The sequence below is a fragment of the Martes martes genome (genome assembly GCF_963455335.1).
Source record: "Martes martes genome assembly, chromosome: 18".
Lineage (NCBI taxonomy): Eukaryota > Metazoa > Chordata > Mammalia > Carnivora > Mustelidae > Martes > Martes martes.
The window spans coordinates 10,660,509-10,673,270 of NC_137906.1; the positions used below are offsets into that span (position 1 = coordinate 10,660,509).

The 12,762-nt window shown below is 42.3% G+C and overlaps 1 protein-coding gene across 2 annotated transcripts in view; it reads left to right on the forward strand.

Moving 5' to 3' along the window:
* The first annotated feature begins 849 nt into the window (after positions 1-849).
* The window catches only part of CCZ1 (CCZ1 homolog, vacuolar protein trafficking and biogenesis associated), a 31,196-nt gene continuing 19,283 nt past the window's right edge, over positions 850-12,762 (forward strand). For both annotated transcript variants that reach the window (XM_080830462.1, XM_080830461.1), the window contains exons 1-7: positions 850-1,051; positions 2,024-2,121; positions 2,220-2,313; positions 2,576-2,653; positions 3,028-3,075; positions 3,966-4,049; positions 5,157-5,332. In XM_080830462.1, coding sequence (XP_080686588.1) covers positions 938-1,051; positions 2,024-2,121; positions 2,220-2,313; positions 2,576-2,653; positions 3,028-3,075; positions 3,966-4,049; positions 5,157-5,332 — 692 coding nt within the window. In that variant the 5' untranslated portion in view covers positions 850-937. The remainder of the gene's footprint in view (positions 1,052-2,023; positions 2,122-2,219; positions 2,314-2,575; positions 2,654-3,027; positions 3,076-3,965; positions 4,050-5,156; positions 5,333-12,762) is intronic.

Below are 12,762 nucleotides of genomic sequence, written 5' to 3' on the forward strand. Positions count from 1 at the left end.
GAGTGATAGGGCTAGGATAAGTAATCAGATCCACCTCACGTCCAAATTCCAATGCATCTCCTCCCTAAACATGAAGGTCTATTCTGCCAGCTCGAATAAGAGGTCCAGTTTCTAAATTAGATCTGTGACAAATGAGTCAAACTAAACCAAGGTCGTTTTGAGCTCGCCCAAGCGGTCGGCCGCAAGGGTTTGAACTCCCAATACGAGAAGCCAGAAGTCACGGGCTGTTCCAGCCATGTCATAATCCATAGAGCTCAAAAGCAAGTGACTCCTCAAAACTACTAAGAAAGGGTGATGCCCTGCTCGCCAAGGTCCGAGACTGGGCCCTCCGCGGGGAATGCCGCACTCTGGTCCCGCTTTGCCCACACACGCCTCGCCGAGCCCAGCGCTTTCACATCTGCGCTCCACCTTCCTCCCCGGAGCCACCGGAGTTGGGGTAAGGCGCAAACCCCATCGGCTTCGTTTGATCCAGCAGTCACCTGAGGTCTCTCCGACAGGGATCAAGAAAACCCATACACGCCAAGAGGGACCCTGTGCATGATGGAAACTGGCAAATCCCCCAGCTGACCGCACATCACGCAGAGGCTTCCTTTGCGCCTCCACTCTCCCTTCCAAAACAAAGAGACAGAAACCATGCCCGTTCTATTTTTCTTTAAATACGCAGCCCTCGCTGCAGCCAGGATATATATCTGGGAGCAAACAAACAAACGAAAAAGTTTCACTTTCACTCTCAAATAAGAAACACCTGCCAGAGAAACAAACGAGAAGGAACCTTCGCAGGTGCTCGCCAGAAGGGGACGCCGGGCGGCGGGTTCTTATTCCGGGCCGGCGGCGAGCACTTCCGGGGCGACCGCGAGCGAGGCGGAAGTGCGGTCTCCTCAGGGCGGCTGTCTCTGGGCGGGCAGAGGGAGGCTCCCGAGGCGGGGGCCGGGCCGGGATGGCGGCAGCGGCAGCCGGCGCTGGGGCCGGGACGGCCCAGGAGAAGCAGTTCCCGCCGGCGCTGCTGAGTTTCTTCATCTACAACCCGCGCTTCGGGCCGCGCGAGGGCGAGGTACGCGGAACGGGGCCGCGCGCCGGTGGCAGCCGGCGGTCGGAGGAGGACCCGAGGGCGGGGGCGGCCGGGCCGACCCGCGGCGGGCCCGGGGAGCCTTGGGGGCGCGCCCGGGGTGGGGTGGAGGGGACACCGAGCAGCACCTGTCACTCCCTTCCTCGGGCGGCATGGGCGGAGGTTTTGTGTCAGGTGTGCGCCCGGGCCAGGGAATAAGTGGGGGCCAGACAGCGCCGGCAGGGTCTCTCTCGAGTCCTGGATCAAAGCCTGTATATTGAACGAGGGCTCAGCAGGCTAATTATCTCTCCACACGGGTTGAGTCTTTTTGCGCCAATCCTGGGCGACTGAGATTGAGCTTATGTTTTTGTTCCTGGAAGTCCCCGACCAGAAGCGTGGATCGAGAGTGGGGGACTGTAACCCTAAAATAACGCAGGCTTGGAGGTCCCTAGGAAAGTTTTTTCCGAACTGATAAATAAATTCCAGGGATGGGATTTTGTTTGTTTCATAGGTGGGGACGGTGACTTTCTCAAAGGATGTCCGGTTCTGTTGGCAGCAAATCACGGTCCTTTTAAAGGCTGTCAGTCCAAATGCGCGTGAACCTGCTGAGTTTTACTCGCCCGGAGGCGTACGTGTACGCACGTGCGCACACGCTTATTTCTTACAAACGTTAGTGTTGTGCAAAATTAGCACGAGGAAAGAAACCGTAAAATCGAGTTTTCAGAATAATTGTCTTGTGTGCCTCCAGATGACATGTGACTTACGGAATATCACAATTGCCTTCCAGGCTGGTGACCCTTGTTTACATACCGAGGGGAAGATAATTCTTGATTTTCTGAGAAGGGTTTTTGTTTTGGTTTTGCCGCTAGCGTGTGCAACGTTGAGAGGTTGACGATAAGCAGCATTTTCAATAGCCGAGATGGGAAGGGGGGGAAAAAAAAGCTTATATTAATATGATTCTGTGTCTTCATATTTCAGGAGGAAAATAAAATTTTGTTTTACCATCCAAATGAAGTAGAAAAGAATGAGAAAATTAGGAATGTTGGATTATGTGAAGCTATTGTACAGTTTACAAGGTAACGCCTTTAAAGGCACTTTTGCAGAGCTCAGTGAATTCTTAAAACTCATTTGACTTGGAGAACCATCCCAACATATTCTTTTTTAACCTTTTTAGGACATTTAGCCCATCAAAACCTGCGAAGTCTTTACATACACAGAAGAATAGACAGTTCTTCAATGAACCAGAAGAGAATTTCTGGATGGTCATGGTATTTATATACACAGTACATCTTTTTGAACTTGTGTAGTGAAGTTATGGGTGATCTTTACCGTTAGGACTTTAGGAAAGTCCTCTAGTTGTTGCAAAGTAAAATTACAATAAAGGTGGTTGCAATTTTAAAATCTAATTCCTATTTAATGTATTCTTGGGCTCTTGGAGTTGTGGCATGTTTAAATTTTTTCATTTAAGGGAAAATTAAAAACTTATATAATTGGGTCATTGTGTAATTTCGTTCTATCAAAATTGTGTAGGTTGTTCGGAATCCTATAATTGAAAAGCAAACTAAAGATGGAAAACCAATTGTTGAATACCAAGAGGAGGAGTTGTTGGTAATGTGTCATTTTTCATTTCATCTTTCTAGAAAATGTATTACTGAATATGTTGAGTGACTTGGCCAAATTTAAGCTATGTCACTTTGCAGAAGATTCTCAGGATATGTATAGTGAAGTTTCATGTCTATTTACACTATTTACACAATTGTATAAAATTGTATATCTTGTCTCACTAATGCCTTCTAATCATCTGTTAAAAGCTCTCCTAAAACTGGTTCATAACTGCGTTTAAATACATTTTATTGTCAACACATAACTGTCATAGGTCTAAGCTTACAAGCATTATATTGCGTTGCCAAGAGTTACTGTATATTTGCTATGCCATGGACTTTTTTCCCCTTAAATTGAGATCTGTGTTTTTGTGTTTGCAGGACAAGGTTTATAGTTCAGTGCTACAACAGTGCTACAGCATGTACAAGGTAAGCATGACGTTCTTTCTGAATTGAGTCTAACCAGTTACCCCTATTTAAAATCTCAACTCTTGGGGCGCCTGGGTGGCTCAGTGGGTTAAGGCCTCTGCCTTCGGCTCAGGTCATGGTCCCGGGGTCCTGGGATCAAGCCCCGCATCGGGCTCTCTGCTCAGCAGGGAGCCTGCATCCTCTTCTCTCTTTGCCTCCTCTCTGCCTACTTGTGATCTCTGTCTGTCAAATAAATTTTTTTTAAAAATCTAAAATCTTAACTCTTTTGATGACTGGTGACTACTTATCTGTTTTAGGGGAGGAAATAATGGGGCCTTTGAAACAGCTCTGAGGTTTATGTATATACATATTCACTGAGTATTGAGTCTTTCTCTATTCCTAGCCTTGTACTAGGAATGTATCCCCATGGGTAAACAAGAGAGTCCATGTCCTTGAGGAGATGGCATACTGCAGATACTGTATGATTTAAGAAGTCTGGCGATAATATTTTATGTGAAGTGAAACTTGGGTGTGAGTTGAGATTTAAAAAAAAAAAAAAATGCAGGGCACCTGGGTGGCTCAGTCCCTTAAGTGTCCGACTCTTGATCTCAGGGTCATGAGTTCAAGGCCAGTGCTGGTCTCTAGGCTGATCGATCCGGAAGCCTACTCAGAAAAACAATGCCCTAAAGGATTAAGTGATTACACAGAAATATCAATTAACAAAGTATTGATTTTTGTGTGATTCATTTTATAATTCAGGCTTTCTCATGTAAATATTTTCTACATTTAAAAGGAATAGAGGGGATTAAATAAGCTGAATTAGTTAATCTAAAAGGAAAAGAGGAATTTGTTAATGCCGGCAAATTGAAGGGTGTAAGAAATTGACTTTTAAAAATCTTTTACATCATTAGCTTTTTAATGGTACATTTCTGAGAGCCATGGAAGATGGAGGTGTCAAGCTCCTAAAAGAAAGATTAGAGAAATTCTTCCATCGGGTAAGTGTTTTGAATTTTATTTATAATCTCAGTAGTCTTCAAACAGACTTGTAAAAATATACGCAGAAGTTTGTTTCTTATTTACAAAAAAATTAGGACTTGAAAGTGACAAAGAAGCTAAGATACATTGTGGCGAAACCAGAACAGGGAGAAAACTTCCTTCCATTTTTTTAATCTGTCTGTAACATTTTGTGTTGGATCAAAGCATCCTCCCTTCTGTGTGCACCCCTACATCATCTTGGAAACACCTTTGAGCTTCATCCTCGTTCTACCTGTGTCTGTCTGTGTGGGTTTACTCAAAAGTGAACTTACTGCATGGTGATTGGTTAATTAGCTGAATTTAAACTCTTTACCTAAGTCCTACATTCTTATGCATTGGTGATTATTCACTAAACAGAGTATTGTTTAATCTGTATTGATGCAAGGTAAAATTTTTTGCCGTGATAGATTTTATCACATTAGTGGTTATTAGTGAGATTTTTCCCAAATGATAAATGAATGTGCTAATATAGTTGTCACTCTGTTATACTGTAAGTTAAATTTTATATAGCTTTTCTCTGGTAGAATTCAGGCTAGCTTTTAGAGGAATAATTCTGTTTTTTTCCCTAAACTAGCTTTGATCTGTTTTTGAGTTATTTCATTTTTATGAATTACTTTTGTTTCCTGTTTGTTCCTGCACTTTAATAACCATAATTATTTACTCTCATGCTGTCTCCTAATTTCTGTTCTCTCCTTCATTACTCTCCTACCTGTCAACAACTGACTGCCTGTCCTTTCCATTTTATTTTAGTAGATGTCACTTTCTGTCCATGGTATCATTGTATAACTCCCTAATGATATTAATACAATTTGAGGAGCACTCATGTAAGGAATTAAATAACTCCGAGAGATAAGACAATCCTGAATAATTATTAATGACTTATGTTTGCACTTCATATTTTAAATTGGTACCTTTTTCATATCAAGTTCGCTGTGGCCCACCTGCTTACTGGTCCTATCAGTGTGCTAGTATGTGATTGTACCACAAATTGACTAATGATTTTCAGCTGTCAGAGTGCTATGTTCAGTGTACTTTTAGTAAGATTAATGCCTTATTTTTTCCTACAGTACTTGCAAACGTTGCATTTGCAGTCATGTGATCTCCTTGACATCTTTGGTGGAATCAGCTTCTTCCCATTGGATAAAATGACTTATTTGAAAATCCAGTCCTTTATTAATAGGATGGAGGAAAGCCTGAGTATAGTCAAATACACTGCCTTTCTCTATAACGATCAACTAATCTGGTATGTACACCCTAAGGCTTGGCATATTAAAGAAGAAACTCTTTTAGGCTAATAAAAATAGCAATGACCGGATTGATAGGAGGTTGTCAAACTGGAATGAACAGCAAGGGGGCAGGGCAGGAAGCATCTTTGTAGATAACTGTCCAAATAAAGCCGTGATTATTTAAACCGAAAGTAGGGTAATTTGGGTTAAAATAATAAAGCAGGGGAGTTTAAAACTGGTTCCCTGAAAGGTGGAGAAAATGTTCCTGTCGAGTTAAGTTTAGGAATCCTATTTTTATTTCGGTGTTCTTCCAAAAACCTCTTTAAAGAAACAGTATAGTAAATGTGGAAAGCATACTTTTCATACTTTGTTTTAAAATTGGGTCTTTAAAAATACCCAGAGAAGTTAAATGTTCTATAAAACCAGGAACTTACCCACTGGCTAGCAAAGGTGCATCCCATAGTAAGAACAAAAACATAATTTCTCTGAAAGTGTTGATACTGAAGAAGAAAAGATAGACTAAAAATCCTCTCAGGTACCTAAGGTAACTCTGGAAAAGCCATATGAACGTGCAGTTGACCGTGACTGTATAAAGGCTGTGGCTCTGAAGGAGGCCTGGCGCCGGCTGATGATCTGAGACGGACTGCTGGGGTTCAGGAGCTCTTCCGGGGGCTCATCATGTTCAGTTTTCACGTTTACGTGGACTGTATTCCGCTATATGCCATTCAGGTTGTGGCCATATTTGAGCCTGAAAGCTTGAGTTCAGCTAACAGAAAGGGCAGTCATGGTTTCTGGAGACCCATCCTGTCCCTGCTGAGATCTTGTAGCATCATTTTAGGAAGAGAAGGAGGCTAGTCAAAAGAAATTTGAATCTGTTCATTAAACACACTGATGAGTTTTCATGTAGAACTTGTTTTCCCCTGTGAAAACGACATGAAGTCCAGATGGAAAGGCGTCTCCTTTTTGGTTTAACACATTGTTTAGCAGGACACTTACTGCTGTATGAGCTGGCCCTGTTCTGGTTGCCTTTTTTTTTTTTTTTTTAAGATTTTATTTATTTATTTGACAGACAGAGATCACAAGTAGGCAGAGAAGCAGGCAGAGAGAGAGGAAGGGAAGCAGGCTCCCTGCTAAGCAGAGAGCCCTATGCGGGGCTCGATCCCAGGACCCTGGGATCATGACCTGAGTAGAAGGCAGAGGCTTTAACCCACTGAGCCACCCAGGCGCCCCTGTTCTGGTTGCTTTTTATGATAGTCACACCGTGGTAGTAAAATGAAATTCTTAAGGCTGCTGTGAGATGTTGAAGGGAAGTTACCCGGGGTTGGGGGGTGTCGCATCTGAGGAGGGAGCGGCCCTCTAGAGGCAGAAATTCCAGGGAGGTGCTGAGAAGGCTGCACCCAGCAAGGAGACAGAGGGATGGACTAGAATTCCGTAGCAGCCCCTGGCCTTGGTGCCCCTGTCCGAGGAAAATAGCTCAGATTCCGATTCACCTGACACAGCATAACCCCTGATGTAGGTGTGAACTCTGGGGGTGAGAAGGGATACAGGCCTAGAGTGAAGGGTCCCCCGCAAAGTCAGCAGCTCTGCTGAGAGGCCACAAAGCCAGCATGACCAGCGGGGTTGAGGTCTGGAAGTCTCAGCTCACAGTGCTGCCTGTTGCCCAACTCCTGGGGATCCTCTGGGCACCTTTGTCTTTGTGAAGGACATTCCCTGGAGTTACGCAGTGCCCAGCTCTCGTGGCTGCACAGGACTGCTCTGGGGTCCCACCCCGCTATGCCTGCGGGGCAAGGTTGGCCCCAGGCCGTCATCCTAAGGAGCTTCAAGAAAAATAACACATTGTGGGAGGTAGTTACAAAGCTGATGTGTTTAAATAGCAGTGAAGTATTTTATATCTCACGAGCAGAATATGTATTTGTTCTCATTGCTTACTATTATACATGTGTGTGCATGTGCGTGTATTTAGTTTTGAATGCTCTGTTCCGTCAAGTGGAGCCCAAAGTAGTTGTTGTTTTTCACCCACTTATTTTCATTTTTTTCATCGTAAGTGCACTCTTGAGTCCCATCCCCTATTTCACCCATCTCCCCACCCATCTCCCCTCTAGTAACCATCTGGTTGTTCTCTATAAAGAGTGTGTTTCTTGGTTTGTCTCTCTTTTTTTTTCTTTTGCTCATTTGTTGCTTAAATTCCCCATATGAGTGAAGTCATACGGTATTTGTCTTTCTCTGACTGATTTTACCTAGCCTTATAGTCTCTAGCTCCATCCATATTGTTGCAATTGATAAGATTTCATTCTTTTTCATGGCTGAATAATATTCTATTGTATGTATATACCACGTCTTTTTTATCCATTTACTGATTTACGGACACGGGCTGCTTCCATAATTTGGCTATTGTAAATAATGCTGCTATCAACATGGGGAGGGGTGCACGTGTCCCTTTGAATTAGCGTTTTTGTATATTTTAGGTAAGTACCCAAGAGTGCAGTTGCTGGATCGTAGGGTAGTTCTATATTCAATTTTTTGAGGAAGCGCCATACTGCTTTCCACAGTGGCCTTGTCACCACCAGCTTGCCTTCCCACCAGCAGTGAAAGAGGGTTCCTTTTTCTCCATATCCTAACCAACACCTGTTGTTTCTTGTGTTGTTGATTTTTGCCATTCTGAGAGGTGTGAGGTGGTACCTCATTGTAATTTTGATTTGTATTTCCATGATGATAAGTGATGTTGGGCATCTTTTCATGTGTGTGTGTTGGCCATCTGGATATCTTCTTTGGAGAAATGTCCATGTTTTCTGCCCATTTTTTAAATTGGATTATTTGTTTTTTGGGTCTCAAGTTGTATCAGTCCTTTATATAGTTCAGATATTAACCCTTCATTGGATTTGCGAGTACCTTCTCCCATTCTGTAGGTGGCCTTTTAGTTTTGTTGATTGTTTCCTTCACTCTGCAGAAACTTCTTATTTTGATGTAGTCCCAGTAGTTATTTTTTATTTTATTTCCTTTGTCTCGGGAGACATTATCTTGAAAAATGCTGCTACAGCTGTTATCAGAGACATTACTGCCTGTGCTCTCTTCAAGAATTTTTATGGTTTCAAGTTTCACATTTAGGTCTTTAATCCATTTGGAGCTTTTTTGTGTGTACGGTGTAAGAAAGTGGTGCAGTTGCATACTTTTGCATACTGCTGTCCAGTTTTCCCCACACCATTTGTTAAAGGGACTGTTTTTTCCCCATTGGATATTCATTCCTCCTTTGTTGACCATAATTGACCATATAATTGTGGTTTTTTTCTGGATTTTATGTTCTGTTCCACTCTTCTATCTGTTTTTACACCGGTACCATAGTGTTTTAAACATTACTGTGTTTTAATATAACCTGAAATCTAGAGTTGTGATACCTCCAGTTTTGTTTTTTCAAGACTACTCTGGCTATATGAGGTTTTCTGTGGTTCCATACAGATTCTGGGATTGTTTGTTCAATTTCTGTGAAAAATGCTGTCGGTCGTTTTTTTTTTTTTTTTTTTAAAGATTTTATTTTATTTATTTGTCAGAGAGAGAGCGAGCACGTGAGAGAGCAAGCACAGGCAGACAGAGTGGCAGGCAGAGGCAGAGGGAGAAGCAGGCTCCCCACCGAGCAAGGAGCCCGATGTGGGACTCGATCCCAGGACGCTGGGATCATGACCTGAGCCGAAGGCAGCCGCTTAACCAACTGAGCCACCCAGGCGTCCCGATGTTGGTGTTTTGATAGGGATCGTGTTAAATGTGTAGATTGCTTTGGGTCATAGAGACACATTAACAATATTTGTTCTTCCAGTCCATGAGTGTGGAATGTCTATTTGTGTTGTCTTGAATTTTTTTCATCAGTGGTTTATAGTTTTCAGAGTATAGCTCTTTTCACCTCCTTGATTAAGTTTATTTCTAGATGTTTTATTTTCAGCGCAGTTGTAAATAGGATTTTCTTAATTTCACTTTCTTTTTCTTTCTTTCTTTTTTTTTTTTTTTAAGATTTATTTATTTATTTGACAGACAGAGATCACAAGTAGGCAGAGAGGCAGGCAGGGCCAGGGGTGGGGGAAGCAGCTCTCTGCTGAGCAGAGAGCCCGATGCGGGGCTCGATCCCAGGACCCTGGGATCATGACCTGAGCTGAAGGCAGAGGCTTTAACCCACTGAGCCACCCATGCACCCCTTAATTTCACTTTCTGCTGTCTCATTATTAGTGTACGGGAATGGAAAAAATTTCTGTACGTTGAGTTTTGTGAATTTACTGAATTCATTTATCAGTTCTAATAGGTTTTTTTTGGTGGTCTTTAAGGTTTTCCATATATAGTGTCATGTCATCTGCAAATAATGAGAGTTTTACTTCTCCCTTACCAATCTGGATGCCTTTTTATTTCTTTGCTGTCTGTTTACTGTGGCCAGGACTTCCAGTACTATGCTGAATAAAAGTGGTGAGAGTGGACATGCTTTGTTTTGTTCCTGACCTTAGGGAAGAGCTCTCAGTTTTTCCTCATCGGATATGATGTTGGCTATGGGTTTTTCAGATATGACCTTTATTATGTTGCGATATGTTCCCTCTAGGCCTACTTTGCAGAGGGTTTTTATCATGAATGGATATTGTACTCTGTTGAATGATTTTTCTGCACCTACTAAGATGATCATATGGGTTCTTCTCCTTTTTCTTATTGATGTGATGTATCACGTTGATTGTTTTGCAAATATTGTACCACCCTTGCATTTTGAGAATAAATCCCACTTGACCATGGTGAATGATTTTTTTTTAATGTATTGTTGCATTGGTTTGCTACTTATTATATTGTTTTGAAATTATCTGAGGGTGGAAACATCTGTCGTCCCAGGACATGGCCAGAACCTGGTACACTATAGATGCTTGGTAGATGGTTGTGAGCTCAAAGCGGATGGTTAGTAGAAAATATCTTCTAGTTCTGTTTGGACTTCGTTGCATTTAATGGATGGATTTGGTTTTGCAGTGGCCACAATAGGATTAGACATTACTGTTGTTTGGTAGGAGGATGTCAGTCAACTTTCTTGTCTAGAGTTCTTGGCCTGTTTTTTGGAGAATTTTCTTTTTAGTGAATTGATTTACTTTCCAGGGGTTAATACTTTTATGAATAAATGCTTTAGATATTTCTTAAGTTCATCAAAGTTGACCGTATCCTTGGATCTTGACTAGATTATTTTATATTTAATACATGACAGCAACACCTGTGTTGTAAACAAAACTCATCCTGATTTGAGAGATTCTGCATTGCATTCAAATGCATCAGTTGAGATTTAAGCTGAGGAAAAGATTTTTTTTCCCCCAAGAAATAACTATAAATAAGAAAAAATTATTTTAAAAAATAAGCTTAAATAAGAAAAAATTATTCATATTAAACAACCATATTTGAGAGACTTTGAGAGAACACCTACGCTTCTGAGCACAAGTAGGCTATTGTCTGTCTGATGTGAACCATTGTTGGAGTCCTGAACCATTTCCTGTCAGTGCAGGAATTTTCTGCTTTGTGTGTTTATTTATGTTTGTTTATTTGCCCTAAGGAAGGAACCTTTTAATTTTTTTAATTTTTTCATAAGAACTTTCCCCCAATAGTAGCATCTTCCATAATTATAATGCATTATTGACTCATTTATTTTTTGTCGGGGAGCAGAAGTAGGGTTGGGGCTGGCAGCCGCTGGAGAGGGCTCCTGTGGTCCGAGCTCATGGAGATGCTACAACTAGGGCAGGCCTCTCTGGAGGCAAAGTGGGAATTGCCTACTTGGGGTTTTGTGCTCTGAACACCTGGCTGCAACTTCGTATTTTTCTTTTTACGTTTTCTATCCAGATGACCAATACAAAGTATTTAGTGCCTGGCATTAAATCTGAAGCGAAATCATAAAACAAAGCGCTAGTCCCAGTACATATGGTGAGCCGCTCAGCAGTGTGGTCTGCCATCTCCTCCTACAGGGTTTTTTCTACTTCATGTCCTATGGTCTAGAACAGCGGTGTTCTGTAAGAAGAGAGTGCAGGGACTCCTGGGTGGTTCAGTCAGTTAAACATGTGGCTCTTGAATTCAGGGTATTGGGCTCCATGCACAGAGGGGCATCTGCTTGGGATTCTCTCTCTCCCTCTGCCCATCTCCGTGTTCACTGGCTTGCTCTCTCTCAAATAAAGTCTTTTTTTTTTTTTAAAGACTTTATTTATTTACCTGAGAGAGACCGAGCTTGAGAGAAAGAGAGCACAAGCAGAAGGAGGGGCAGAGGGAGAGGGAAAACCAGACTCCCTGCTGAGCAGGGAGCCCTATGTCAGTGCTCAGTCCCAGGAACCTGAGATCATGATCTGAGCCCAAGACGGATGCTTAACCAACTGAGCCACCCATATGCCCCTAAATAAATAAATCTTAAAAAAAAAAAAAAAAAAAGGATACAGTACAAGCCACATATATAATTTTAAGTTTCCTAGCAGCTATGTTCAAATGAAAAGAATCTAGTGAAATTAACATTTTGGCACCATATATCTAAAATTATTTATTTCAACATGTAAAAGCTTAAGTTATTAATGAGCTATTATAAATTTATTATTTCAACATGTAAACAACGTAAATTTTTTTTATTAAAAGATTTTATTTATTTATTTGACAGAGAGCGATCACAGAAGCAGAGAGGCAGGCAGAGAGAGAGAGGGGGAAGCAGACTCCCTGCTGAGCAGAGAGCCTGATGCGGGGCTCAATCCCAGGACTCTGAGATCATGACCTGAGCCGAAGGCAGAGGCTTAACCCACTGAGCCACCCAGGCGCCCCAACAACGTAAATTATTAATGAGCTATTCTTTTCACGCTAAATCTTAACAATCCAGTATATGTTTTACATTCATTTCAACAAGCCACATCTCAGGTATTCAGTAGCCCGATGCACCCAGTAGCTGCTTTTTTTTTTTTTTTTAAGATTTTATTTATTTATTTGAGAGAGGGAAAGCGAGCAAGAGAGAACAAGAGAGAGCGAGCATCAGCGGAGGGAGAGGGAGAAGCAGGCTCGGGATCAAGCCCTGCATCAGACTCCTGCTGAGCAAGGAGTCTGATGCAGGGCTCGATCCCAGGACCCTGGGATCCTGACCTGAGCCGAAGGCAGACACTTAACCGACTGAGCCACCCAGGTGCCCCCCAGTAGCTGCACTTATTGGAACCACAGCTCTAGAAGACATTGCCCAGCCCGTAGTCATTTATGTACTGCCTTCTACAACTTATCGACAGCCCTCTCCACTGGTACTTCTTACTCAGTTCTTAAAAGGAAAATAATATCCAGAACCTGTTTTGTTTTCCTCTTCCTGTCTTCTTACCTCAGTTATTTCTGCAAAAGAAAACAAAACAGGTGTATTTGATGGAGAGATTTCATCTGCCCAGTTGGCTGCGTGGTACTTTGAGAGTTAAGAGTTGCCACAGGATGAACAAAACGAACCTGC